This window comes from Salvelinus fontinalis, chromosome 27 (assembly GCF_029448725.1).
Source record: "Salvelinus fontinalis isolate EN_2023a chromosome 27, ASM2944872v1, whole genome shotgun sequence".
NCBI classification, from domain to species: Eukaryota; Metazoa; Chordata; class Actinopteri; order Salmoniformes; family Salmonidae; genus Salvelinus; species Salvelinus fontinalis.
Window position 1 is genome coordinate 15,447,780 of NC_074691.1, and position 27,921 is coordinate 15,475,700.

The 27,921-nt window shown below is 43.7% G+C and overlaps 1 protein-coding gene across 2 annotated transcripts in view; it reads right to left on the reverse strand.

Moving 5' to 3' along the window:
• Positions 1-457: 457 nt before the first annotated feature.
• Positions 458-27,921, reverse strand: part of LOC129825133 (polypeptide N-acetylgalactosaminyltransferase 14-like) — a 135,417-nt gene continuing 107,953 nt past the window's right edge. For both annotated transcript variants that reach the window (XM_055884958.1, XM_055884959.1), the window contains 9 exons: positions 27,332-27,419; positions 25,778-25,862; positions 20,211-20,314; positions 17,971-18,097; positions 15,317-15,409; positions 14,578-14,661; positions 13,323-13,467; positions 3,477-3,596; positions 458-1,270 (listed from right to left, as the gene is read on the reverse strand). In XM_055884958.1, the coding sequence (XP_055740933.1) occupies positions 1,112-1,270; positions 3,477-3,596; positions 13,323-13,467; positions 14,578-14,661; positions 15,317-15,409; positions 17,971-18,097; positions 20,211-20,314; positions 25,778-25,862; positions 27,332-27,419 (1,005 nt within the window). In that variant the 3' untranslated portion in view covers positions 458-1,111. The remainder of the gene's footprint in view (positions 1,271-3,476; positions 3,597-13,322; positions 13,468-14,577; positions 14,662-15,316; positions 15,410-17,970; positions 18,098-20,210; positions 20,315-25,777; positions 25,863-27,331; positions 27,420-27,921) is intronic.

Genomic DNA, 27,921 nt, shown 5'->3' on the forward strand with positions numbered 1-27,921 from the left:
TCCTTTTGTAGCCAAATAATAAATCATAAGGGCACTAGCTAGCTAACATTAAGACTCTGGTAAATCATCTCTGATAGCGTGACACAACAATATCTGTGAATGATGCTTTTCCCATGGAAGTTACCCAGGTATGCATATTCATTTGAGCGAGCGGTTATTATGCTATTTATTCTCAAATCCTAACAATTTTGTGGTCATATCTTCTTGCCGTTCGTCTGTCTTTGTTAACCCATGATGTGTCACTGCACAGAACTGTAAGATGCTGGTAATGCTGACCGAGGTGCCAGTGCTGTGCTGGTACCAGTCACATCTAATGCAATTTAAGTAATTATACTGAGACTAATTCACAATTTGTTAAATCAGGGAAGGGGCATCCAACCTTCACCATTTTAAAATGTTATCAATATATTCTACATAGGCTACTTATCACTGCTGAACACAAAACTAATAAACAACCCTTTTCTGTATTTCTTTTATTTCTTTTTTGACATTGCAGCACTGGCTATTACAGTGTGTTTGTGTTTCAGGATCATAGACGTGTGTGTGTTTGTTTTTCTTCTTCAGGATCATAGACATTTTGTGTAAAGGTCATCTCCATTTCAATTAAAAATAAATGGGAATCATAGGATATTAAAATATCGCCATTTGACATGTGCATTAAATTTGCTGACACAAATTCCATCATAGCTGCATCCCATCCCATTGAAATGTCATTACGAAGACAGGTTGAAGTCTAAATCAGAACTTATACACTTGAAGCAGCAGTTAGAAGAATAGTTTTAACAGACCACGAGTTTCAATGAAAACAGCAATGAAAAATGGTGTCCCCTGTATTTTCATCTATATTAGCCCACAATAAATGACTTCAGCCCTGCTGAATGTCTTGTTGAACACTTGAATGTGCTGACATCAGTCCAAGTCCCTGCCATCTTATAAAGACTTATCTCAGTGACCTAAAACACCCTTTACTCTGGTATCCACCTCCTCTCTCATTTCCCTCTCCATCACTCTCTCTCTTTCTAAAAGCCCTTGGCTATAGTAAGCAATGCAGAAGTTTGTGATTGCTCATAGGGTAGTCCTCCTCTACAGGAAGGATTGGGTTGTGGGTGGATCAGGAGAAGGGCATCTCCCATCTCTGGGTGTAGGCTGTCAGTTCACAGGGGCTGATCACCAGCATCTTGCTGCTCTCGATGCCGTCCAGGGCCATCTCACTGTCCATGCAGAAGTGGGAGGCCAGGTGCTCCAGATGGGTGCCTGACTTCTGCCATCGCTGGAACACAACAGACAATACAAAGATCAATAACTATACTGTATACAGAGACATGCATTTCAATGTTATTAAACTGCTATTGCCCATTAATTGTTACAGAATGCCATTGGTTCAAATAAATCTAAAAGTTTAGGCAACTATTGTCCAATACTGACCCTGTAATTTTGTCAACTTCATATTTAGCTAATGATCTTTATTGCATGTCATGTTCATGGCACTGTCATGGCACATGGCACTCTTCCCACTATTCACCACTAGATGTCCCTCTTTACTCAATTTCTGGTGAGTCACAATAATAATTCAGAGCAGGGAATTCTTGTTGTTGATATTGTTAAACTTATACATTAACAAAACTAGAGGATATTAGCAAACATGCAAGGATTTTGTCATTGCCTCACACATCCATCACTGGTTAGAACGTGACGGCTGACAGGCAAAGCCTGTTGCCAAGACTAGTGGAGCGTATCGTGATCACATCTCTCTTCAGTGGTAGAAACAATACAGTGGATATAAAGGAGATTTTCTGGATCAAAAAGGGCAAAGGTTGTGGGCGTGGCAGGAGGCGTGGCAATTAGCGGCTGGCCCATGTGAGTGGCTACATTTTTGTGAACAGGCCCCTATCTCCGTGATGTAGAGAAATGTTTGAATTTTTGTTGCCGTTTTAAAGCTAATTTCCTGCAATTATACATATTCTGCCATGGAGCTGGGAGAAAATCATGCACTTTTAAAGCTAGTTTCCTGCAATTCTATGCTTTTCACCATGGCTAATGCTGTGCTCTTTTCTCAAACATAATAACATACTGAATACTACTAAATTAATTGTTTTTGGAATTTTCAATTCTCCCTGACTGTCTACCTTTTATTTTGGTTATTGTTAGTTCTCAAATATGATATTATGATATTATAAAAAAACAAGATATAGGTTCATTATATTTTCTACATACTTTATATCTGGTTTTAGTTGTTTAAATTTACACTGAAATAATTTTTCCATCCTGAAAAGCGACTTGAATTTTTTTTGGGGACACCCTGCCCAAGGATTAAAATGGCAGAAAAATCCACGGTGGATGTGATACAGAGCGTCTTTGTTTCACAGTATTTAAAGTCAGTGAACAGGAACAAGCTCTGTTCCATTGTGACCCTGATCAAAGCAGGAAAGACTCAAATTGCCATGACATGTCCTTTTTCCTTTTTTTATGAAGCAAAGTGAGACTGCACTTTTTAATTGATAAAAGAAAATAATTAAAACAAAATCAATTTGTATTCAGTGCCTGTGGTGCCTCTAAGTAATTCTTCTTGTTACTGGCTGTTGATGCACAATTGATAGTTAAGCACATTTGTAGGCTCCTGAGAGCCTCTCTCTGCTGTAGCCTACAGTGGCCTGAGGGGAACACATGAGCACAGCTCTAATTAGCTATCATTGAACAGTTTCCATGTATGTGTCAGGGGTGGAACATGCTGCTTTGGGAGCCTTTTTAGCAGGAGGAGGTAGTATATACCTGCGCAACTTCTAAAAGTAGAAGACCTAAAATCTACCTGCCGATACAGAGGTCTATTATGTGGCCCTGACTTATCTATTCAACACTAGACTGTAACTGAGCTGTGTATAATGTTTTAAGTGTGCTATTTATCATCTCTTTCTCTCTCCATCACTCTCACAATCCTTATTTTTTTCACTTCCTATGTTTTCACCAGCTACTACATCATTATCAACACATATTCATGAATCATCTGTTCCTGCAGTCACCACCCAAACAAAACAATGTGAATACATTATACAGTCATGCATGCTGCTCAAAACACCCTCCCACTCATAAACAGTATCTGCACACATTCTCCATAAACCAATTCCTCTGTTTTGTTTTCCTCGTTGTTTACCAAGAATGTCACTAAAACATGTACAACCTTTTCGCACAGACTCAAACCATGTAAATAGCCTCGCTAGCATACTGTTAGATAAGCCGAAACAGACTGAGGAGGACCTTGCCTCTGTCTCAGGGTGCAGCAGCAGCAGCAGCAGCAGCTGGCTGGTGATACAGGCAGAACCCAGAGCTCTCAGGCACACTCTCCACTGCACTATCAGACTGCCTAAGTGAAAGTTGATTTATGGCTTGTCAGAAGTGACTTTGCTCGTTTGAGGCAGGGGGCCGGCACAGTGCAGCGTGATGGGTGTTCAGGTGAGGACGGGCGCCCTCTGGGCTATTACTTGTTTCCCGTCGCCGATGTTGCAGGGCATGAGCATGACCTGGGAGGCAGGGAAGGTGGTAGAGAGGGAGAGGCAGTGCTGTTGCTGGCGGATCTGCTGTCCGTGGGTGTAGATCCACTCCTGAGGAGAGAGAGATACACTGATAACACATCATCAACACGATCATTACGTACTGACAAAAAAGTCTACATGTATGTGAGAGTAGATGTATGAACACAACATTTAGCAGAACACAGTCATGTCATAGTACTGAAAACACACAGATTACTACAGACTGGGTGTGTATCAGTGTATGCTACATCCAATCGTGAGGCGACCCAATTCCTCCAGCCAGGGAGAGTGTGTGTCTTCAGTACAGCACACACCACTACCCACACCTCCAAAACATCTGTCTCTGGGAGTGGGCTCACTCTTCAGGAACATTCCATACATCATGACATAATAAGACTCTGTCTCTGTGGAACCAGAACAGGGAATATTACTGAGCCAGCATAGTGGAGATTGACACACACATGCGTACATACACCCACCCACCCACACCCACACACACACACACACACACACACACACACACACACACACACACACACACACACACACACACACACACACACACACACACACAATCCACACACAGTCAAGTCTTGAGAATGGCCAAAACCCAGATGAAAAACAGTAAATATTTTGATTGCTGAAACTAAAGTAAGTCAATAAGATGCTGCTAAGCCTGTCCGTGTTTTCTTTTATACCTTTATTTAACTAGGCAAGTCAGTTAAGAACAAATTCCTATTTACAATGACAGCCTAGGAACAGTGGGTTAACTGCAAAGTTCAGGGGCAGAATGACAGATTTTTACCTTGTCAGCTCGGGGATTTGATCTAGCAACCCTTCGGTTACTGGCCCAACACCTTAACCACTAGGCTACATGACGCACCAATAACCACTAGGATACCTGTGTATGGTGGTGCAGGCACATCCAGCCACTTTTCATGGTCTAGCTAGCTTGCAGAGGATTTGATATTGAGTGGGCCCACAAGGATCCAAATATTCACACATAATATGTCATGGATTCTAGTGTTTTATTGCAGAATATCAGACAGAAAGACAATTTGAAACTCCAGGTACATCCCTGTACCCACATGTCCTAGTCAGGTGAGATGCACTCCAACAGAGATGCACTAAACTGTGGTCTCATGATATAGTTGTATTACATCTCCTTCCCCTGCGCTCAAACAATAAAGCATCTGTGTTCTTGTCTGGGTCCCTGCCTTTTTGGAAAGCTAGTTTTTTTCTAACATGATATTGTGATGTTCTTGAATTCAACTTTTGTGCACTTCCTTGGTTTCATAATGTCTAACCATGGGTTTAGAAAAAAAAATTAAGATAACTAAATAGGACAGGTCTTTGACCAATTCAAGCTATAACTACAAATGTATGCTTGCTTGTACTGATTTTCCTATAGCAGAGCAAATTGAGAACTACTGATTTCACACACAAGTGCCTCAGATACATGTAATTATCTGTAGAAATGGTAGATCCTGTCTAGTTTCTTTTGGCACAAAATAAGTGAGTTGATAGCAAGCGACACCTGAGGGCTGACGCCAAGACAGGAAGAGGGTTCTGGCAACGTAATTGGAGGCAATTAGGAAGATATGTAGTGAGCAGCAACAGTAAGGACAACCTTCCCAACTGAACTGGTGACTCCTATTCTGGATGTTCAGCATGGTCACACAGTAGGAATGTATGTGTGTGTTTGACAACACAAAGGAGGTCCCGTGGTAATCACTAGACGGCCATGCTACGAAGGACCAAGTATATAGTCATAATTGATGAGCCTGTACATGAGATATTTGCTTCTGACCTTTAGCATGGACAGCGGTGGCCATGTACAGTAGATATGTTGCCTATTTCTAACCAATGTCTTTGAAAAGACATGCAGACCTAAGGATTCAGTGCAATGCCCAGAGTGAGGGCTTTTAATTATATGTACATTACAATTATTAAACTCTGGTACAAGTTTCTCTTTCCACCGGGATTTAGCAACCATAGCGCATGCATTACCCAAACCATTACCCAATTATCAATGTACCAGAGGACATCCCAGGCAAACATCAAGCTGTAACACTGACTTGAAGATGACTGCCTAGAGAGGAGCAGCCATAGACTTCGATAGACATCGCATCATTGTATCCGTCCCGTTATGGCGTCTGTGAGAGCACGAGCAGCGCCATTGAGGCAATCTCCATTTTGAAGTGGTACATTTTCTTCTTCTACTACGTCTATGAGTTGGCAAACAAACTGCACACTGCCGCATAGAGTGTTGTTTGAACACGTATAAAGCCAAGGTTGGCCACCTGGAGTTATGCCACCTGCAGTTATGGAGTGTTTCCTCACAAGTATAAATTCATTGGCTGAATCCTCCTGGTCACCTGGATGGAATTATGTGATCCTTCCTCAAAATGGTGAAAGTCCTCAATGGCGCTGCCCATGATAAAACAGGCTTTTGGGCACTAGAGTCCTCTATCTACACTCTTCGAAAAAAGGCTTCCAAAAGGGTTCTCGGCTGTCCCTATAGGATAACCCTTTCTGGTTCCAGGGAGAACCCTTTTTTGTTCCACTTAGAACCCTCTGTTTGAAAGAGTCTATCTCTATGGAGCAGCCAAGGTTGGCCTAGCGTTGGAAAAGTGGTCCAGAGGAGTTAGCACTACGTTCATCCAGTCTAATGTGTGAAACACATTTCCAAGGGTTTTCAATCCCCAAGGATAGTAGGCAGGCACAAAACAGGTCACACAAAAGCCAAGTCCCATCCATTCTCCCAGCCACACACCATAACAACCTCTCCAGTAGCCTATACTAACAAGAGTACTTGAATAATAAGAACATGTGTTACGTAGGGAACAGGCCTGCATCAGCATGACATGTTGACATGCTATTTTACACCCCATTTGATATGGGGTGTAAAGAGAGCTAGTCCATCCAGCTCCGTTAAGAGCTAGTCCATCTGGATCATTAGTCATCCTGTTACCCTGCAGCAGTCACACCATTACATTACAACCTTGCTGCTATAAGAATCCCATCCCTGAAAACACATCACAGAGGATAGGGCCCAGTGTGTGTGTCTGTCTGTGTGTATATGTGTCTGTGTGTGGGTGAGCCAGTGTGTGTTACATTATTTGTGGCATTGTGCGCACAAGTGACAGCAGCCATGTCAGAGGGCAGTGTGGGAGGTACGTGTATCTCACCTCTCTGTGGAGGTGACACCAAGAGGCCAGGCCACTACAGTAGGCATGTCTCTGGGTTGAGAACAGAGGGCTGTAATAACCAGGCCCAGCTGGGCTTTGTGTATTAAACGGCAGGTGGGTGGAGACGAGGCCTGCTAGCAGATTAACAGGTCGGAAGGCAGAGGGCATGCACACAACACTGCTTAATAGAATAAACTGCACAGTGAAAATGTGATCTGTATTAAATCTAATTACCCTGCAGTAATGGCACAGCTTTTTACGATGTCCGTTGTGGCACGCAAATGTTAATTTACTGTAATGTTAATCTAAGTGGCTCCAAGTCTAGGGGGATCTGTGCGCTGCTTGAGGAGACAGTGTTTTTTTAGAGCAGGGGAAAGCAACTAGATTCATCCGTGTGCTCTTAAGTATGCTGCCTCTAATTCTCCCACCTTTCTCTATCTCCCCTCCCGGAGGACCTGAGCCCTAGCAGCATGCCTCAGGACCAGCTGGCCTGACAACTCCTGGCTGTCCCCGTCCCCAGTCCACCTGGTCATGCTGCTGATGCAGTTTCTGCTGTTCTGCCTGCGGCTATGGAACCCTGACCTGTTCACCTGCTATCTTATACCGGGCCTGCTGTTTCCTCTCTCTCTCTTTCTACCGTACCTGCTGTCTTGGCCTCTGAATGCTCGGCTATGAAAAGCCAGCTGACCTGCTGCACCCTCTGTAACCACTGTGATTATTATTTGAACCTGCTGGTCATCTATGAACGTTTGAACATCTTGAAGAATGATCTAGCCTTAACCTGTTGGGGATGGGGGCGCTGTTTAGACTATTTATGCTAATTTGGCTAATTTTTTAAACGGCTTCCCACAAAATCCTTGATCGTACAATATGCATATTATTATTATTATTGGATAGAAAACAGTCTATAGTTTCTATAGGAGTTGAAATTTTGTCTCTAAGTGGAACAGAGCCCATTCTACAGCAATTTCCCTGACATGGAGTCAGATTTGAGAAATGTTGGCCACTCTTCTGAAGTCATTTAAAAGGGCACTGTCGTTGCTATGACTATACGGACACTTCTTACGTCTTCCCCTGGATGCCTTTACGTGATGACGATTCCAACGGGGTCGATTGCGCGTTCACAGGCCCTACAAATGAAAAAACCCTGAAGCTAGTCATTCTTTGGGAGCTGCGTCATGAGCCTAGAGGACACCGGCGCGCACCTGTTCCAAGCGTTAGTTTAGCCTGTTATATTTCTCCGGTCATCTTTTCACTCGTTATAGGAGTTAAAAACATCATAAGGTAGTTAATTTAAAGCGTTTTATAGCAATTTATATCCGTTTAGTGCGATTTTGGGACATTTATTTTTGCAACGATGTGAAAAGTTGGGCACGCTTTTCAGTTCATCCCGAACGCAGTTGACATTTCCACATGGCAAGAGGACAGCTTTCCACCAAAAGACGATTTCTCCCAAGAAAGGATCCTTTGCCCAAGATACTGATGGAAGAACAGCTCAAGGTAGGACATTTTTATTATGATAAATCGTGTTTCTGTCGAAACATTTTAGTGGCTTAGGACGCCATGTTTTTTGACGTAGCTTCGCTTGGCGCAAACTGTATTGAAAAGTAAGGATAAATTAAAAAATGTAATAACGCAATTGTATTAAGAATTAAATTGTCTATCAATCCCTGTCCACCCTATATTTTTTAGTCACGTTTATGAGTATTTATGTATAAGAGTAGATCACTGTCTAAGTGGCGCAAGGACTTTTTCTTTACCAGCTTGTCTACATTTCACATTGTCTAACCATGATTTTGGTGGCTAAATATAAACATTTTCGATCAAACTGTATATGCATGTTGTAATGTGATGTTACAGGAGTGTCATCGGAAGAATTCTGAGAAGGTTAGTGAAAAAATTAATATCTTTTGGCGATGTTGACTTTTATCGCTCACTTTGGCTAGAATCAATGCTGGGCTGCTAATTGCTATGTGCTAAGCTAATATAACGATTTATTGTGTTTTCGCTGTAAGACACTTAGAAAATCTGAAATATTGTCTGTATTCACAGGATCTGTGTCTTTCGATTCGTGTATGCTGTGTATTTTTACGAAATGTTTGATGATTAGTAGTTAGGTAAACACGTTGCTCATTGTAATTATTCTAGTCCATTTGTGATGGTGGGTGCAATTGTAAACTATGCCATCTACCTGAAATATGCACTTTTTTCTAACAAAACCTATCCCATACCATAAATATGTTATCAGACTGTCATCTAATGAGTTTTTTTGTTGGTTAGGGGCTATAAATATCTTAGTTTAGCCGAATTGGTGATGGCTACTGGTGTTGGTGGACAAATAAAAGATGGTGGATTATGCTAATGTGTTTTTAGGTAATAGATGTACATCTTTACATATTGTGTCTTCCCTGTAAAACATTTTAAAAATCGGAAATGTTGACTGGATTCACAAGATCTGTGTCTTTCATTAGCTGTATTGGACTTTAATGTGTGAAAGTTAAATATTTTAAAAAAATATTTTTTTTGAATTTCGCGGCACTGGTTTTTCAGTGGGGGGGGGGGGGGGTGTGCCGCTAGCGCCACGCTGATCCTAGACAGGTTAATGACCATGTACTCTTATAATCTCCACCGGCTCAGCCAGAAGAGGATTGCCCCCCCCCCCCCCCTGTGAGCCTGGCCTTTCTAGAGTTTCTCCTAGCCATCGTGCTTCTCCATCTGCATTGCTACTCTTTGGGGTTTTAGGATGAGTTTCTTTATAAACACTTTGTGACATCTGCTGATGTAAAAAGCTCTATAAAGCTCTATAAATACATTTGATTGATAGATAGAGGCTATATAATAGAGCACAGACAGGCTGGTTGGATAAAGTCTGAGTAAGAACATCCAGTCTTCCATATTGGCAGCTGCTGTGTTTTTGGCTGAATCGCCATCTACTTCCCTGTTTTAATCAGAACACCTGAGAACCACCATCTTGGAACATAACGAACAGCTGTGGCCAGTCTCATACTGAATCTGCTTTGAGAGCAGTGTCCTACCTAGACCCAGACACTTCTGCTATTCTTATACACTGTACTAATAACAACACATAACAGTTGGGCTACTGTACTGCAGAAGCATAATAGGCGTAGTCTAAATGAATGCTGACACAGTAATTATACAGTAGCCTGTTTTACCATGTTTCAGCGCTGAATTAAAGCCAAATAAAGCAGAATGTGCTTCCTAGGGAAATTAATTGGGAGAGAAAAAAAGACTCCTCCCGACCAAAACAAGTCGAACCATCTGAGAGCCTTTCTTAACTTCTGCATAACACACATCTCTATGATATCATCTGATTTACATAACTAATCACAGCTAACACTTGGCCTTAGACAAAGTGTGTGTGCGTGTGCGTGTGCGTGTGCGTGTGTGTGTGTGTGTGTGTGTGTGTGTACGTGAGAGACAGAAATAAGTGTACAGGGAGGTGCTGTGACAGCCGGTCACAGCGGTGAGAATGATCCTATCTGCAGAACAAGTGCTTGGGAATAGTCTGGAGGCTGAGAGGCGTTGAGCACTCGGGCAGGTCTGCTTGCTGGTAGCACTGACATAACATCAGGTAGAACGAGAGAGAGAGAGAGAGAGAGAGAGAGAGAGAGAGAGAGAGAGGGGGGGGGGGTAAATAAAGAGAGAAGGGAGAGGCATATTGACAGAGTGGGAGAAAAACAAATACAAGAATGATTGATAGGGAGAAAGAGGGAAAAGAGAAGGGGAGAAAGAGGTAGAGGTGGAAAAAGAGAGCGAGAGGTGTGGGGGAGATCGAGAAAGAGGTGGAGAGAGATCCAGGTGTGTGAGCGAGCCGGTGTGTGAGACTGTCAGAGTGGGAGCAGCTCAGGCTGAATTCCACAAGTGCAAGATGATGCTTGTCTGCTCGAATTGTATAGAGACGAAAACATGACAGGAGCAGTACTGACGGACAGGGAGAGAGGCTTAGCCCATGTTTGTTTTAAAACAGTGTGTGCTGGAGAGGCTAATGAGGACAGATACTTTCTAACAGCCTGGGATACATAGTACCTCTCTGTCAGTGAGTGTTGAAGCTGCTGGACTTGTGTGTAGAACAGCCCCTTAACCAGGCAGTAGTGATACAGTAGTATTGACTCTGGACTAGACTTTAATTCTCTCTATTCTTTGTGGGTATTGAGTATGTTCTGGGCCATACAGTAGCTCTCTGTCAGTGTGCGCTGAAGCTACACTACCGTTCAAAAGTTTGGGGTCACTTAGAAATGTCCTTGTTTTTGAAAGAAAAGCACTTTTTTTGTCCATTCAAATAACATAAAATTGATCAGAAATACAGTGCAGACTCCTCCCTATGTTTTAGATGTGGCTCAGATGAAGGAACATTCCTCCATTCCACTTGGCAGTGTTCAAAACTACACGGTTTCTGGCAGGGGGTATGCGATACCATATCCTCAATTCACGGGGTTGCATTCCCTTTAGACCCGGACGTCTGTCTACTGGCTAACTTTACGAACTCCAATCTTAGGCAAAGCCATACTATCAAGCTAACAGAAATATTGCTAGCGATTGCCAAGAAATGTTTTGCCTTGAAATTGAAATCGGATTCCCCCCTGCAAGTTGCAATGTGGCTATCGGAAGTTAATAGTTGTATCCCACTGGAGAAACTCACTTACTGCTTCCGGAATAAGTTAGAGACACTTTACAGAATTTGGCAACCTTTTATTGACTATATGGAGAATCTTCCCCCACATCACATTGATTGAATCTCTATATAAACCTTATATAATGTTTCACACGTAATGTATAATATGTAGCTTACGGCAGGTGACCATATGATCCAATGTCTCTATTATTATTTTAGATTTTACTTTTTATTATGACTTTTTAATGTTTGTTTATATAATTATTATTTATTTTTTTACACTCGTCTGTTACTGTCACTTTGTCATATGGTTGTCTAATATCTTTTCACTTTTGTTTTGAATGTTCTTAATTGGAAAATAAAAATAAAAAATATATAAAATAGAAATACAGTGTAGACATTGTTAATGTTGTAAATGACTATTGTAGCTGGAAACGTCAGATTTTTTATGGAATATCTACATAGGCGTATAGAGGCCCATTATCAGCAACCATCACTCCTGTGTTCCAATGGCACGTTGTGTTAGTTAATCCAAGTGTATCATTTTAAAAGGATAATTGATCATTAGAAAACCTATTTGCAATTATGCTAGCACAGCTGAAAACTGTTCTTCTGATTTAAGAAGCAATAACTCTGGCCTTCTTTAGACTAGTTGAGTATCTCCGGGATGATGGCTTTATCTTGGCCAGGTCGCAGTTGTAAATGAGAACTTTTTCTCAACTAGCTTAAATAAAGGTGAAATAAAAATGAATTAAAAAATCTGGAGCATCAGCATTTGTGGGTTCGATTACAGGCTTAAAAACAGAAACAAATAACTTTCTTCTGAAACTCGTCAGTCTATTCTTGTTCTGAGAAATTAAGGCTATTCCATGCGAGAAATTACCAAGATACTGAAGAACTTGTACAACGCTGTGTACTACTCCCTTCACAGAACAGTGCAAACTGTCTCTAACCAGAACAGAAAGAGGAGTGGGAGGCCCCGGTGCACAACTGAGCAAGAGGACAAATACATTAGAGTGTCTAGTTTGAGAAACAGATGCCTCACAAGTTCTCAACTGACAGCTTCATTAAAAAGTACCTGCAAAACACCAGTCTCAACGCCAACAGTGAAGAGGCGACTCCGGGATGCTGGCCTTCTAGGCAGAGTTGCAAAGAAAAAGCCATATCTCAGACTGGCCAATAAAAAGAAAAGATTAAGATGGGCAAAAGAACATAGACACTGGACAGAGATACTCTGGCTAGAAGGCCAGCATCCCGGAGTCGCCTCTTCACTGTTGACGTTGAGACTGTTTTTTTGAGGGATCTATTTAATGAAACGGCCAGTCTTTCTATTCTGGTTAGGGACAGTTTGTGCTGTTCTGTGAAGGTAGTAGTACACAGCGTTGTACGACATCTTCAGATTCTTGGCAATTTCTCGCATGGAACAGCCTTCATTTCTCAGAACAAGAATAGACTGAGGAGTTTCAGAAGAAAGCGCTTTGTTTCCGGCCATTTTGAGCCTGTAATCGAACCCACAAATGCTGATGCTCCAGATACTCAACTAGTCTAAAGAAGGCCAGTTGTATTGCTTCTTTAATCAGTTCAACAGTTTTCAGCTGTGCTAACATAATTGCAAAAGAGTTTTCTAATGATCAATTAGACTTTTAAAATTATAAACTTGGATTAGCTAACACAACGTGCCATTGGAACACAGGAGTGATGGTTGCTGATAATGGGCATCCGTACACCTATGTAGATATTCCATTAATAATCAGCCGTTTCCAGCTACGAAAGTAATTTACAACATTAACAATGTCTACACTGTATTTCTGATCAATTTGATGTTATTTTAATGGGAAATAAAAATGTATTTCAAAAACAATTGACCCGTAGCTCTCAGTTTATGAGTGTAGAGTCTTGAGCAAGCCATAGATATACTGTTGAGTCTGTCTACTAAGTATTGACTGTTTGAATGTTGAGTGTAGGCTGTACCTGGTTGAGTGCTGGCACAGATTTGGTCCCGATGCAGGGTGCCAGTGTGAGAGAGGGGAGTTCCTGTCCCTCCAGCTTCCGCGACTCTAGACAATTCTGTCTTTGGCGAATCACCCCCGACTTAGAGTCCGAATCATCCGGCACTCTGAAAATACACAACACGCATTTTCTAAATGTATTTGATTTAGAGTATATTCCCCAATTCATAATACAAGGCAGATGCATAATCTCTGAATGTAATATGTTGATACTCACGCCTGGGATAGATTCATGGTGGCATTTTTAAATGCACATAAATAACTATTTAGTATAGATATTAACATTGAGGCTAGCGTGTCATGTTCCATGGCCTGGCATTATTGCTTCCTCAGACAATGTCTGAACTGAATTACAATCAATATTTAAATGTACAGGAAGAAATAGCTGTTCACATGACAGAGCCATTTGTCAGAGGTAGGCAGAACCTATGGCTTGGGGGGGGGGGGGGGGGGGGGGGGTGTATGTGCGTGTAAGTAATGTTGTCTGCTGCCAGTGTGGTTCTGTGGGGGCTTTACAGCCCAGCTCAATCACTTAGTCAGCAAATAGGAACCAGCAGCAGTGGATCCGTCTCACACACACACACACACACACACACACACACACACACACACACACACACACACACACACACACACACACACACACACACACACACACACACACACACACACACACACACACACACAACCCCCCCATAGGTAACGGTGCTCATATCCCTTATATCCTTTGTGTGCTCTGCAAGTGTTTTGTAATAGCCTATGACTGTACTTCTCTCTGTATATCACTCTCTCTCTAGCTCTTGCATGTCTTTAACATTCTCTGTGTATACTCCTCTTCACTACTGTCCTTTCACTGGGACTTGTCCTCCCTATTTCAACTTTCTCTCAATTCACCTGTCTCTTCAACTAACTTTTTATAGTCTTTTTTCTTACTACGCAATTAACGGTGGTTCCAAGTCATCTAAAAGGTCAGACCTCTCTCCCCTGAGTCCACATTGTTCATTTCGGTCCATGGGCTTAACCTAAACTCCATCACGCCTGGCTGTTGTTGTATCAGTCAGATTGAGCTGCAAGGCTGGCTTTTGAAGCCAATGCCAGGCGGACACAGAGCAATCAGGGGACAAAAATAGAGAGGCCTGAATATGAAAAATAATCATTCATCTATTCTGAATGAATCATAATGGGATGTGTGTGAGTGGCCAGCTGCACACACTCACTTGAGCTCTGGGTAGACGTTGTCCAGATACCACTTGAAGGATTTACACTTGAGAATCTTGCGGAGCTCTTCCCTGCCATGAATGCTGATAATAGAGAGAGAGAGAGGGAAATTAATGAAGTGTATGTTAGAGAGAGGAACCTTTTTTATAATGCTGTCCTGCTCTTATCAGAGTGCTACACGCTTACACAGAGGCAGGCACATTGCTCCTATATGTAATGCAGGGAGACCAAAATTGCTCTCTTTAAATAACCTGAATGATATGGTTTGAACTGAACTGTCTACCTGGTTAATCGTGCTAAACCAGATGCAATGTATGTGTTCTATAATATGTCTCTTTATCAGCCCTCTGTAGAATATAAAATATAGCAGTAGAAGTGTATGGTGTGTAGAAGTGTATGGTGTGTAGAAGTGTATGGTGTATAGAAGTGTATGGTGTGTAGAAGTGTATGGTGTGTAGAAGTGTATGCTGTATAGAAGTGTATGGTGTGTAGAAGTGTATGGTGTGTAGAAGTGTATGCTGTGTAGAAGTGTATGCTGTGTAGAAGTGTATGGTGTGTAGAAGTGTATGCTGTGTAGAAGTGTATGCTGTGTAGAAGTGTATGCTGTGTAGAAGTGTATGGTGTGTAGAAGTGTATGCTGTATAGAAGTGTATGCTGTGTATAAGTGTATGCTGTGTAGAAGTGTATGCTGTGTAGAAGTGTATGCTGTGTAGAAGTGTATGGTGATGTGTCACTCACTCTCCGTAGGACTTTCCCCGTGCTGCAGGGCGAGCCGAGTAGTAGAAGAGCCTGAACTCGTCCATCCACACCTCCGCCGTGCGCCTGGTGTTCCTGCAACACAGCCAGTAGAGTAGGATTCAGCAGGCGTTTTACATTAAACCACTTCACTCCAGGGTGGGCCAGCCCAGACCGTCAGTGTGAAAAGGCCTAGCACGTATGTGACCAAAATAACCAGAAGCCAAGCCAGCCCTCGCACATTGGTCTCAAACATATTCCAAGAAAATTCACCATCTTGCTTGCTAAAGATTAGCAGCAAAATAATAATGTTCTCCTGAGAGTTAAGTATACTGTATCATATTCCGTATATGTCAAGCCCACCCTTTTCACTGAATGTTGTGGGCCTTATGCTCATCCTAGTTCCATTTCATTACAGTTTGCATATTAAATGGGGAAAATACGTAATTGAGAATTCCCTAATCCTCAGACCCAAATGCACCATCCTGGTTCCTCTAGTGGACCTGCTACACCCACCCCGCCTTTAAAGTCTGAGCGCCCTGGCCTGAACACAAATGCATAGGTGAAGCGTTTCATGTAATGATGGGATTGGTCAATGGAACAGTGACTGAAGTGGATAAATACTTCTAGTCATGTGATTCCTCTGTTGCATACTGTGGACCTTCTCCCAATATATATGTGTGTTGTTATAGACGTTAAAGGGATAGTTTACTCCAAAATCAAATTCTATCATGTTGTCATACATCCTGAACTCAACTTTAGTGCTCTTGTGACATTTGAAAGCATCTGGCAAACTTAGAATTTTGGGTGAAGACACCTTTAAAGCTAGATGCCTCCCCACCTCTGTTCTAGTGAAACGATGAAGGACGGGCTTGGAGTAATGGAACCACTCTCAAATTCCTACGCCGAGCTGTGGATGCAGGGACTGATCATCCATTATAACACAATTATGGTTTTAACCATGTTTTTAGGCTAAACAGTGTGTGTTACATTTAAGTTGTTTACAAACATTGGAGCAAAACAAGCTTATATTTTGGGGTTCTGATGGGGTACGACAGTTGAACTAAACTCATGAGGCATTTATAAGTTAAATTCTTCAAGAATCAATGGGTATATATAATTAATTTACAAGTCCAAAAATGGATTTAGCAACCGCAGATTCTAGCTTTAAAAGGTTCATTCCAGTGCATCTCTAGCAGAACTCACTGTCCTGTACAGCAAATTAAACTAGTCTACAGCCTTATCCTATCCCCTTGGTCCTCACAGGCAGCAATACAACGTTTTGGCCTACTGTACCCCCTGCTGTTTTATATTCCTTTGAAGTTCACACATCACATCTCTCGTTTCCACCTTACACTCAACCCTACTGTTGCACAGCCTGGCTTCTGAGCAGAAGACTTTGGGACAGAGAAGGACATAACTGCTTGTAACACACATGACAGTGATATTGTGCTAAGAGCGGCGCACACAGAGAAAGCAGGTGAATAAATTAAATATAATTATCAATGGGCATGCTGAGCCACCAGCTGCCATTGGAAGCTTTTTTCCCAGGACATGAAATCAAACATCATTCTTGGAGCAATTATTCATTAACTCGACTGAACTATGCTAGACATACACATTCTGTTGACAGGATGAAGTTATTATTAATTGAAGCCTAATGTGTTTTATGTTGTAAGTAAAAAGAGATAGCTAATCAGTGAACGAACAGTGAGCGCACACTGTCAGTCAAAGAAGATGCAGCCAAGTCAAGGGGTGACTTGAACACAACAACACATTTTCTGAAACTGCTCTGCCATCAAATCAAATAGTGTGCTGTTCACTTTACATATTCAGACCATGCCGTGACCTTCCCGAAGGCTAATTGCAAATGAGAAATCCAAATAAAGAAAACTGATTCTGTCGATAACGGCATTGTTAACCGATTCTGTCAATAACGGCATTGTTAACCGATTCTGTCAATAACGGCATTGTTAACCGATTCTGTCAATAACGGCATTGTTAACCAAGGCGGCATTTCGGCTTCATGTCAAAGTTAAACATTTGATAAAAGACGATACGCTTTCACAAAGTTTTCAGATTAAATAATAGAATTTGTGCACACACAATTAGCTGACTAAATCCCTGTCAAACAGTGGGAACATGAGCCTAATCCCTAATATGGAGAGAGAGGGACAAACCACTCTGATGTGCTGGAGACAATAGAGCTTAGCATAATTCATTCAAAAGACAATGTTTGGCAAAGCTTTAGAGCAAACTACAACAATTTCTTTCATTTATATTTGCCACGTTCGCTGCAAATCTGTTCCCAGTATTGGGTTGCATTGCACGAATATTGGCCTATCAATCACACGAACAATGTAAAAACAGCATCATATTTTTCTTAAGTAGTACATATGAAGTGTTACACTTATTTTGGCTGCCGTGGGTTGGAGTCCAGCTGTAACACCTGAACAACGTGACTACAGCTCAATAACGCCTACAGTACCACATACAGCGGTACAGTCACAGCGCAGTACTTTGGTTGTTGTGGGTTGCCTTGCTATTTTGGAGAAGGCAGTCCGATAGAGACATTAAGATGTGGGTCTGGATGTAGTTGTTAGTTGTTTTTGTATTTTGTAGCAGGCGGATACAGTACAGATGGAGTCAGGTCTTACTTGATGTATGTGTTGGCGTTGCCCTCGGGGAAGATGTAGGGGTGTTTCTTGCGAAAGACGTGGCCGACCCTGCTGCAGGGGATAATCTCTAGGCTCCCTCCACACATCCACACCCGGAACGAGATCTCTACACACACACACACACACAACACACAGCTACCATTAGTTATCATTGTCACATGGAATAGCTCAGGGACAGCCATGAACCACGAAGAGTAGCAATGTATTGTATGCTCAGTGCTTTTAGACGGTATGAGTCCTAAGGCAGGGACAGGCAGGGACAGGAGAACTGAAATTCAAACACACACAGTATTACAGAGTGTTATTGGAAATCTACAAGTGAAACCAGGTAAGAAGTTATTTGGTTTCTCGTTCCATTACAATCCATAAACATTACGCATCATCGTCATCTGTATATGGGGCAACTCTGATGCTTTGAATATTTGATAATATGCTTGTTGCCTCATATCTCAGGTTTAAACTCATGTTTAAACTGCCATGTCCTCTGCTCATTTAGAAGTAAATGAACAAGTCCCTCCATGGCCTGGTCTAATTTAGCCCAGGCTAATACAGTATAAACATCGGGGCTGATGCTACACACTTGTCTTTTAAACCCAACAGAGTTGAAGTTTTGTAGCCTCAAGCATATAAAATGATGCTCCCTTTTTCGGTGTAACATGCTCAAAACTTTTCCTGTAATGAGTATGATGGGAGACAGAGAGCTGGTTTCAAGTGCAGAGCACAACAGGTGTTTATTGTGAAGGACCACAGGAGGAGGCAGGTAGCTGGGTCCAGGGACAGGCAGGTCATACACAGGGGGGCCAAAAAGGAAACAGTACAGGCAGGGAAAAGGCTAGTAACGTCATCCAGGAGATCAGGCAATAGGTTAATAACAGGAAATCTGATAGGCCAAAGTACAGGCAAGGAATAGGCAAAAGGAGTCATTAGTGAGGCAGGCCAAAACTATCAATCATACGCAGGAGGATTAAAGTACAGGAAACCCAGCACTCCAAATAGAAGTGTGTCACAAAACATGGGGTGCAAAGAACTGAACTAAATAGTGTGTGATAATGACATACAGGTGTGTGAACAGGTGATCAGAATTCAGGTGATTGGTATCTGGAGAGTGAGCTGTGTTCAGGGGATCTATGTGTTTGAGAGTGTGAGCTGGGAGCAGACATTACATTCCCAACAAGCATCTGAGCTTTTTCGACTTTTCAAAGTGTCAAAGGGAGCAGCGCAGAGAGTAAGCACGAGATATAGAGAGAGAAATAAAAGAGAGTCGTGAGGGAGATGAGAAAGTGTGTGAGAGAGAGAGAGAGAGAGAGAGAGAGAGAGAGAGAGAGAGAGAGAGAGAGAGAGAGAGAGAGAGAGAGAGAGAGAGAGAGAGAGAGAGAGAGAGAGAGAGAGAGAGAGAGAGAGAGAGAGAGAGAGAGAGAGAGAGAAATCAAAGAGATTGGGGAGAGAGTTGTTGAGAAAGTGAGAGAAAGAGGAAGAGGAAGAGCATTCTTTTCCCGTCTCTACTCCTTTCTTTATTGATCTAAACAGCAGCAGTACAGTCAGGAGAAACTCTCTGTCTATTATGTGAACCCCAGCATCCTTCTGCCAGAGATACATGGGAGAGTGCTAGTCAGCCTCCTGGCCTTTTAGAAACTGTAATAAACTATGAATCATCCCCACCACTACCTCGGTTAGCCCTGGCTGTGGTGCACAACTTGCCTGCAGATGTACCTGACAGAAGCAAGCATGAAGCATTGAAGAGAAGTGCTCACGCTACCTATTGCTCCAGGGGTCTGGCTAGGACTGGAATAACTGCAATGTTACACTCTCTCTAGCTTGTTTCACGGTGGTGTGGTATTATGCAGGTCAATGATTGGTCATATAACATTCTGTTTAATATTTGTGTCTTCTTGACCCTTGGTGTTTTAACTACACAATAAATGCTGGAAGCCCATCATATGGAGAGGGTTTGATTGATTTGAAAAAGTATGACTTGACACTTTTTGGGGGTTTGGGACTGTGGTAATGACCATTACAAACACAATAAATCAACTGTCCCGCTTTAGTAAGAAAAGGTGTCAAGGCGAAGGCATCCTTGAGCAGACTGAAATAATTGTGTCAGCTATAGAGGCAGGCTACTAGTGCTGACAGGCTGACACGCTGCTCCAACTCAGGTGCTCTCAGGCACACACAACAGCATAATCCCCTCAACCCAGCTCCTGCCCAGTCAGCTGACTCACCAAAGTTCTCCCCGCCCCAGATGTCCATGGCTGTGTCATACTTCCCCAGGTGGTTGAACCACGACTTGTCAATCACAAACAGCCCTCCGGCGATGATAGGCGTCCTGCAGGAGAGAGAGAATTCCAGGAGTATTATATCATGGAACGTTGACTGGATGGGTAGACTTAAAGTAGTTTGTTGTATGTTTTTGTAGACAATAAGAACACATTATGATAGATCCATGTGATGGTAGAAGAGTCCAAACATCTATCTAAACCCTCCCCGTCTCCAACCGGCTGAGTGTTGCTGATGTGAATAATGATGCTGTCCCGGCCATGCCCAGTGAGTGCTTGTGAGCCGCTGAGTAAAATGTAAATTGATTGAGTGATACAGGAGCCAGCCGGGGCAGACGGGTGGGGCGGGCAGGGCTGGGGCGGGCGGGGCGGGCAGGGCGGGCAGGGCGGGCAGGGCTGGGCCGGCTGACAAGCAGAGGCCAGTGAGACGTGTAAGAGGATACCTTCTCATTATCAGGCAGAAGCTGAAGCTGCACCCAGGCCCTCCATGGAGTGCCAACCGGGACCTATCTAACACAATTCACTCAGCACAGGATCGAACAAAGGCAGAAAGAAATAGAGGCAGAGAGGAGAGAGAAAAAAAGATAGAAAACAGTTCTGTCCCCATAGGATAAGGGTTCCAGGTAGAACCCTTTTGGGTTCCATGTACAGTGCCTTCGGTGCCTTCGAAAGTGCCTTCGAAAGTATTCAGACCCCTTGACTTTTTCCACATTTTGTTAGGTTACAGCCTTATTCAAAAATCGATTCCATTTTCTTGGTCCATCATCGATCTACAAACAATAGCTCATAATGACAAAGCATAATTTATTACAAATAAAAAATGGAAATGTCACATTTACATAAGTATTCAGACCCTTTACTCAGTACTTTTTTGAAGCACCTTTGGCAGCGAATACAGCCTCAAGTCTTCTTGGGTATGACGCGACAAGCTCGGCACACCTGTATTTGGGGAGTTTCTCCCATTCTTCTCTGCAGATCCTCTCAAGCTCTGTCAGGTTGGATGGGGAGCGTTGCTGCACAGCTATTTTCAGGTCTCTCCAGAGATGTTTGATCTGGTTCAAATTCGCCGGGCCACTCAAGGACATTCAGAGACTTGTCCCGAAGCCACTCCTGCGCTGTCTTGGCTGTGTGCTTAGGGTCATTGTCCTGTTGGTGGTGAAACTTCACCCCGGTCCGAGATCCTGCTCTGGAGCAGGTTTTCATTAAGGATCTCTCTATACTTTGAACCGTTCTTTTTTCGTCTCATAGCAAAGGGTTTGAATACTTATGTAAATAAGGTACTTCTGTTTTTGTTTTTTTATAAAAGTGCAAAAATGTCTAAAAACCTGTTTTCGCTTTGTCATTATGGGTTACTGTGTGTAGATTGAGGAGGATAATTATTATTATTTTTTCATCCATTTTAGAATCAGGCTGTAACGTAACAACATTTGGAACAAGTCAAGGGGTCTGAATACTTTCCGAAGGCACTGTAAATCCCTTTCCACAGAAGGTTCTACATGGAACCCAAAAGAGTTCTACCTGGAACCAAAAAGGAAAAAGGGTTGTCCTATGGTGACAGCCAAAGAACCCTTTTGGAACCCTTTTTTCTAAGTGTAGCTAGAGAGAGAGGCCTCCTCATGTTGCTGACTTTAAGTCAAGCCATTTTCAATTCACCTGCTTTGCTTTTTGAAAGATGAGGAGCATTGTCTCCTGTCTAGAATAGACATACCATGATGCTCTCTGGGGTCAGCAATATTCTCCACATTCATTTTCAGCTGTTTCTCATTTCCTGTCTCTGTCTGCAGCACTTGAGTCATTTGGTTGGACCAATGATGACAGGGGAGGGGAATTGATTCTGGAGGCAATACTACTTTCTCTGGTCATCTGTAACGTCTCCGGAGTGCACTTGAGGCTACGACTTAAAAAAGGTAGCAACTAAAAGAAACACTATACATAGAAAAGTACATGGACACCCCTTGAAATGTTTGTCAAATGTCTGCCCTGCAAGAGCTGCCCCGGTCAACTGTAAGTGCTGTTATTGTGACAAGGAAACGTCTAGGAGCAACGGCTCCGACGCGAAGTGGCAGGCCACACAAGCTCGCAGGACAGGACCGCCGAGTGCCGAAACGCTTAGCTACCAAGTTCCAAACTGCCTCTGGAAGCAACGTCAGCACAAGAACTGTTCATCGGGAGCTTCATGAAATGGGTTTCCATGGCCAAGCAGCCACACACAAGTCTAAGATCACCATGCGAAATGCCAAGCGTCGGCTGGAGTGGTATAAAGCTCGCCCTAATTGGACTCTGGAGCAGTAGAATCGTGTTCTCTGGAGTGATGAATCATGCTTCACCATCTGGCAGTCCAATGGACGAATCTGGGTTTGGCGGATGCCAGGAGAACACTGCCTGCCCAAATGCATAGTGCCAACTGTAAAGTGTGGTGGAGGAGGAATAATGGTCTGGGGCTGTTTTTCTGGTTCGGGCTAGGCACCGTAGTTCCAGTGAAGAGAAATCTTAACGCTATAGCATACAATGACATTCTAGACGATTCTGTGTTTTCAACTTTGTGGCAACAGTTTGGGGAAGGCCCTTTCCTGTTTCAGCATTACAATTCCTCTGTGCACAAAGCAAGGTCCATTCAGAAATGGCTTGTCGAGATCGGTCTGGAAGAACTTGACTGGCCTGCACAGAGCCCTGACCTCAACCCTATCGAACACCTTTGGGATGAATTGGAATGCCGACTGCGAGCCAGGCCTAATCGCCCAGCATCAGTGCGTGACCTCACTAATGCTCTTGTGGCTGAATGGAAGCAAGGCTCCACTGATATAGCAGCAAAGGGGGGACCAACCATAGTAATGCACATGATTTTGGAATGAGATGTTCGACGAGCAGGTGTCCACATACTTTTGGTGGACAAAATACAACCCTCGCCGACGATGAGCTTGACTGCATCCTGAACAGCTTTAGGCTGCATGTTTTCCTCCTGCATTTCAAGCCTTGCATCAGGACATACTATTTCTGATAGTAAACATAATGATTAATGATTTATTGATTCAGTCTACTAAACATGTATATCAGCATAAAGTCAGAAACAGCTTTATGAGAAAGCCAAATGAGAAAGCTCACACAATAAAACAGACAACGTGATGCTTCTTTATTTTGCAGCGAGAGACATCCTTTGTTGCATATTTCCCCTGCTGCAACATAAATATCTGCCAGACTGAATGAGTGTTGTCGTAACAACCGAACAGAGCATTACAGGAGGAAATCATCATCGTTGGACAATGCTGTAAAACCCTGAGGCACATCACCAAATCCTCCTTAGTTATTGCTGTCTGCCATTAACTACTGTTGCTGCCTCCATTTTCAGATCCCACTTTGTTCAGACTGTCCATAAATAGACTCCCCCCACCATGACAAAACAGATGATGATGGGACTGAATGACTGACTGAATGACTGGATGATGATGTGTAGGCAGCTATAGGACAGCGGCAGGTTAGTAAGAGCTGGAAGATGGTGGATAATGACACATTGGTGACTCAAAATGCTCTGTGAAGTGTAGTTTGCAGTGTTTTTTGAGTGAAGTGTATTATTGAGTGGATACAATGAAGAGTGAATGGCAATGCATCGTAGTGAATCTGTTTCCTCTGCCCTTAACTCGCGAACACTGCACGCACACACACACCACACACATGCACGCAAATGCACCAGTGGAAGCTGCTGAGGGGAGAACGGCTCATAATAATGGCTGGAACGGCGCAAATGGAATGGCATCAAGCACCTGGAAACCATGCGTTTGATGTATTTGAACCATTCCACCGATTCCGCTCCAGTCATTACTACGAGCCCGTTCTCCTGTGAAATGCACACACACACACACACACACACACACACACACACACACACACACACACACACACACACACACACACACACACACACACACACACACACACACACACACACACACACACACACACACACACACACACACACACCCCATGCTCCCACCATCTGTGCCTCTTTAGCCTCTTTCAACACCAGCTCTGATGCCGTTTCAGTCCCACCACTCCATGGTAAGTAGGCTGCTATAGTGTCTGTGTGTGTGTTTGTGTGCGTGTGTGTGCGCGCGTCCTTAACCACGTCTCTATCTGGTTGTCTATCTGTGCCAGAGTGAGGAGCAGACTCCATGTGACGCTGCACCAGTCTGTGGCACATGGGCCACACTGCGAGCCTGATGTGGGATCAGTTCCTACCAGGCCTGGGTCTGTGCCTGGGCTATTAGGGGATCTCATTACTCTAACACCGCCACTGGCAACTCAGGGGTTTGGGGTCGGCGCGGAGGGATGTAGGGTAGTGGACCATAGACACTCATCAGGAGAAGAGGGGAGAGGAGAAGAACAGAAGATGATAAGAGAGGAAGGGATGAAGGATGGAAGTACACACAGAGAGATGAGTAAAGAAGTATGAATAGGAAACTAGACGAGGGGGGGAGAAAGAATAGAAGACAGAACGGGAGAAAGGAGAAGAAGAGAGGTGTGAAAGAAAGAAAGGAGGAAGAGACGGAGAGATCAGGAGTTTCCTCTTCACGAAGTGTGAAGAGGAAACGATGGGAGGGGAGGAAAAGGAACAAAACAGAAAGAAGCAAGGAGGAGATGAGAGAGGCCCTCCAGATTGCCCTGAGCAGGGCTGAGGGAGCCAAGTGGAGAGGCTCACTGTCTACCTCATTTCTCAAGTGGAGGGAAGATGTTAGCCCACAGCCCAGCATCTCTGTGACACTGTCCCCAGCCCTGACGTACTGCATGGTGTGTCAGACTGGCAGGAGCCAAGGCTCTCAAGCCCCGCACAGCATGGTGAATATTCATCATGGAAACACACATTAGCATTTATGCAGAGTGACAACAGTATCAAGTCTTTCCTTAGAAAAGATGCTCCTTCCTATACCTGGGTTATAATTATGACGGGAAATAAACAGAGATAGAGACAGAGAGTGAAAGAAAGAGAGATGTGTGAGAGAGATCAATCAATCATTCTAGCCAAGCATTAAAATAATCTGCCCCAGACTCAGAGCCATCTGGGGCCAGGAGAACTAAAGAGGATCACATCTCTTTGGAAGAAATAATGCAAAGGTGCTTTAGTCGGCTGTGGTCTGGTCTCCTCTGAACTCCTTTGGGCTGCTTTCTCATTAATCGTGCTGCCGCTATCTCTGCAGCGATCAATGGTTTAACTGCCTCTTTCAGGTGCTGCTTTCTAGTCCGCCTTTCCCTCTCTCTCCCCTGATGGACTGTTTAGATCACAGTGCAGTGAAAGACCTCAGGGAGAGAATTCATTCCCCTGCTGCTCCATCAGATGAAAAAGAAAAAGCATGGCTGCATGCTGCCGGTCACTGGACTTGAGGATGGAGAGATGGATGGCCAGGCAGGCAAGCAGGGCACCCACTCGTCTCCTACTTCCCTGCTCCATCGCTCCATCCCTCTCCTCTCATCTGCAGCCAGACCATCCCCTAATATCCGTCTTTATGCCTCCTTTCACTTACTTAATGGGTTCGGTGGGGTCAGCTCTCCTGGCTTTCTGTTCAGCAGACAACTGCTCCCACTTGAAATGTAGACTCCAGTCGAAGCCTGCGGCAGAGAGCGAGAGAGAGATAATCACAACACGAACTGGGAATGAGGGAGGGTGAAGGAGAGAGGGAGGGAGAGAGAGAGAGGGTAAGTCAGGGGAGGGTCAGGAGGAGAGCATTGCAGGTCAGAATGAAGATGTAGAAGAAGGAGAGATATGGAAAGAGAGTGAGGAAGAACAATAGTTGAGAAAAGAAAGGGAAATGGGTCAGGAGAAATCAGTGCAGGTCAGAGAGAAGGGGACCAAACGATTAATAACAAAAGGATAATGGGAAGAGAGGGGTGAGGAGGAGGGTGGACTGTTAAGGCGGGGTCGATTATAAACGCTGCAGCAGCCTCACATCCACAGAAGCCCCACATCCACAGAAGCCCCACATCCACAGAAGCCCCACATCCACAGAAGCCCCATTCCACATGCTTTATTCATCTCTGACAGAACACTGTCAATAATTACAGCCACCATTCTTGCTAACGTCTCCTATTTAATTACTCAAATGATTAATTATGGCTGATTATGGATCATTGGCTAATGGCTGATCTGGCCTGACCCTTTGGAATGACCTTTACACAAGAACTTTTTAATAACCCAGCCCATCCCGTCTTGTCCTGAGACAGATGCAGTGCCCTTGATGTCTCCAAATATATGCATGAGAAGACCAATGCATATTTGCTCAATTGATAAAGTACATACCTACTGTATGTGTAGATGTGTCTGCATGTGTGTGTGAGTATAGACGTGTGTATGTGTGTGCGTCTGCGAATGCATGCGTGCCCATGTGTTTCTGTGCGCGTGTCAGTATGTGTGTGTGTGTGTGTGTGTGTGTGTGTGTGTGTGTGTGTGTGTGTGTGTGTGTGTGTGTGTGTGTGTGTGTGTGTGTGTGCAGGGGAGAGAGAGAGAGGGTCTGATTTGGCAGGCAGACCCAGGAGTGTTAGCGCAGCAGTCTGCAGGCAGGCAGGGCCGGGTTTCAGTGGATCGATGTGGCTCTATTGACACCACAACTTTTTCATGTTATGACAGATGGCTCCTTCAATAATTTAAATATCCAATCTGAGGCCTAAGAGTATCAGCCCCATTAATTGTCGTATCCAGTTCTCTGGGAACTGTGTGTGTGTGTGTGTGTGTGTGTGTGTGTGTGTGTGTGTGTGTGTGTGTGTGTGTGTGTGTGTGTGTGTGTGTGTGTGTGTGTGTGTGTGTGTGTGTGTGTGTGTGTGTGTGTGTGTGTGTGTGTGCGTAAATGTGCATAGCCTCAACTAGCCAGTTGATGGAGACCTGGTAGCCTGGGGGAGGGAAAGTGAAAGGAGAGAGGGATGGGGTCAGGAGGGAGGGATGAACAGATGGATGAGTCATTGGAGAGAGGGAGGCACTAGACAGGGGTGGAAAGAGGGCTGGAGATGAAGAGGTGAGAGAGGGAGGGACATAGATGTGGAGAGAGCGATGAAGACGGGGAGGTCAAGCCCTAATAGCTCTATACCTCCACGGAGGTCAGAGGAGGCTGCTACGTAAGCGAATGTATCCATGTTAATGATGTCGATCACTGGGCTCACCACACAGGTGGGGTCCTGGGGAGACAAGAGAGAGACTGGAGTCAGAGACCATGTTCAAAACATACAGCAACAATGTGATGTGATGTGATACGGTAATAACGGGATGCGATTCAGTATTCAGTATTTACAGTTCAGCAGCTGAAGTTAATGAGGAAGGTGTGGGTGTAATGAGGGACATTGATGTGCTGCAGGGCACTGATTAAACATGCATTATGTTCATACAGTAGGTCACACAGAAGGTTGGATGATGTTTCAGTCAATGCTCTGGAGCTAATTTACAAGTCGCTTGAGGACAAGGAAATAACATGGTAGAATGCCTACCTTTAGGAAATGTGATACATTGTGCTGCATTTCTTGATGAACTGCCCTTAGCATTACTTGAAAGATGTGACAGTGTCTCAGGCTCATTGTCTTTCACCCTTGGCTGCCCAGCTAATCTAAGGTACTGTACATCGATCAGTGTCTTTGATCAGGTCAGACAGAGTGAAGAGGAGGTTAACGGGCGGTGTGTGAAAGT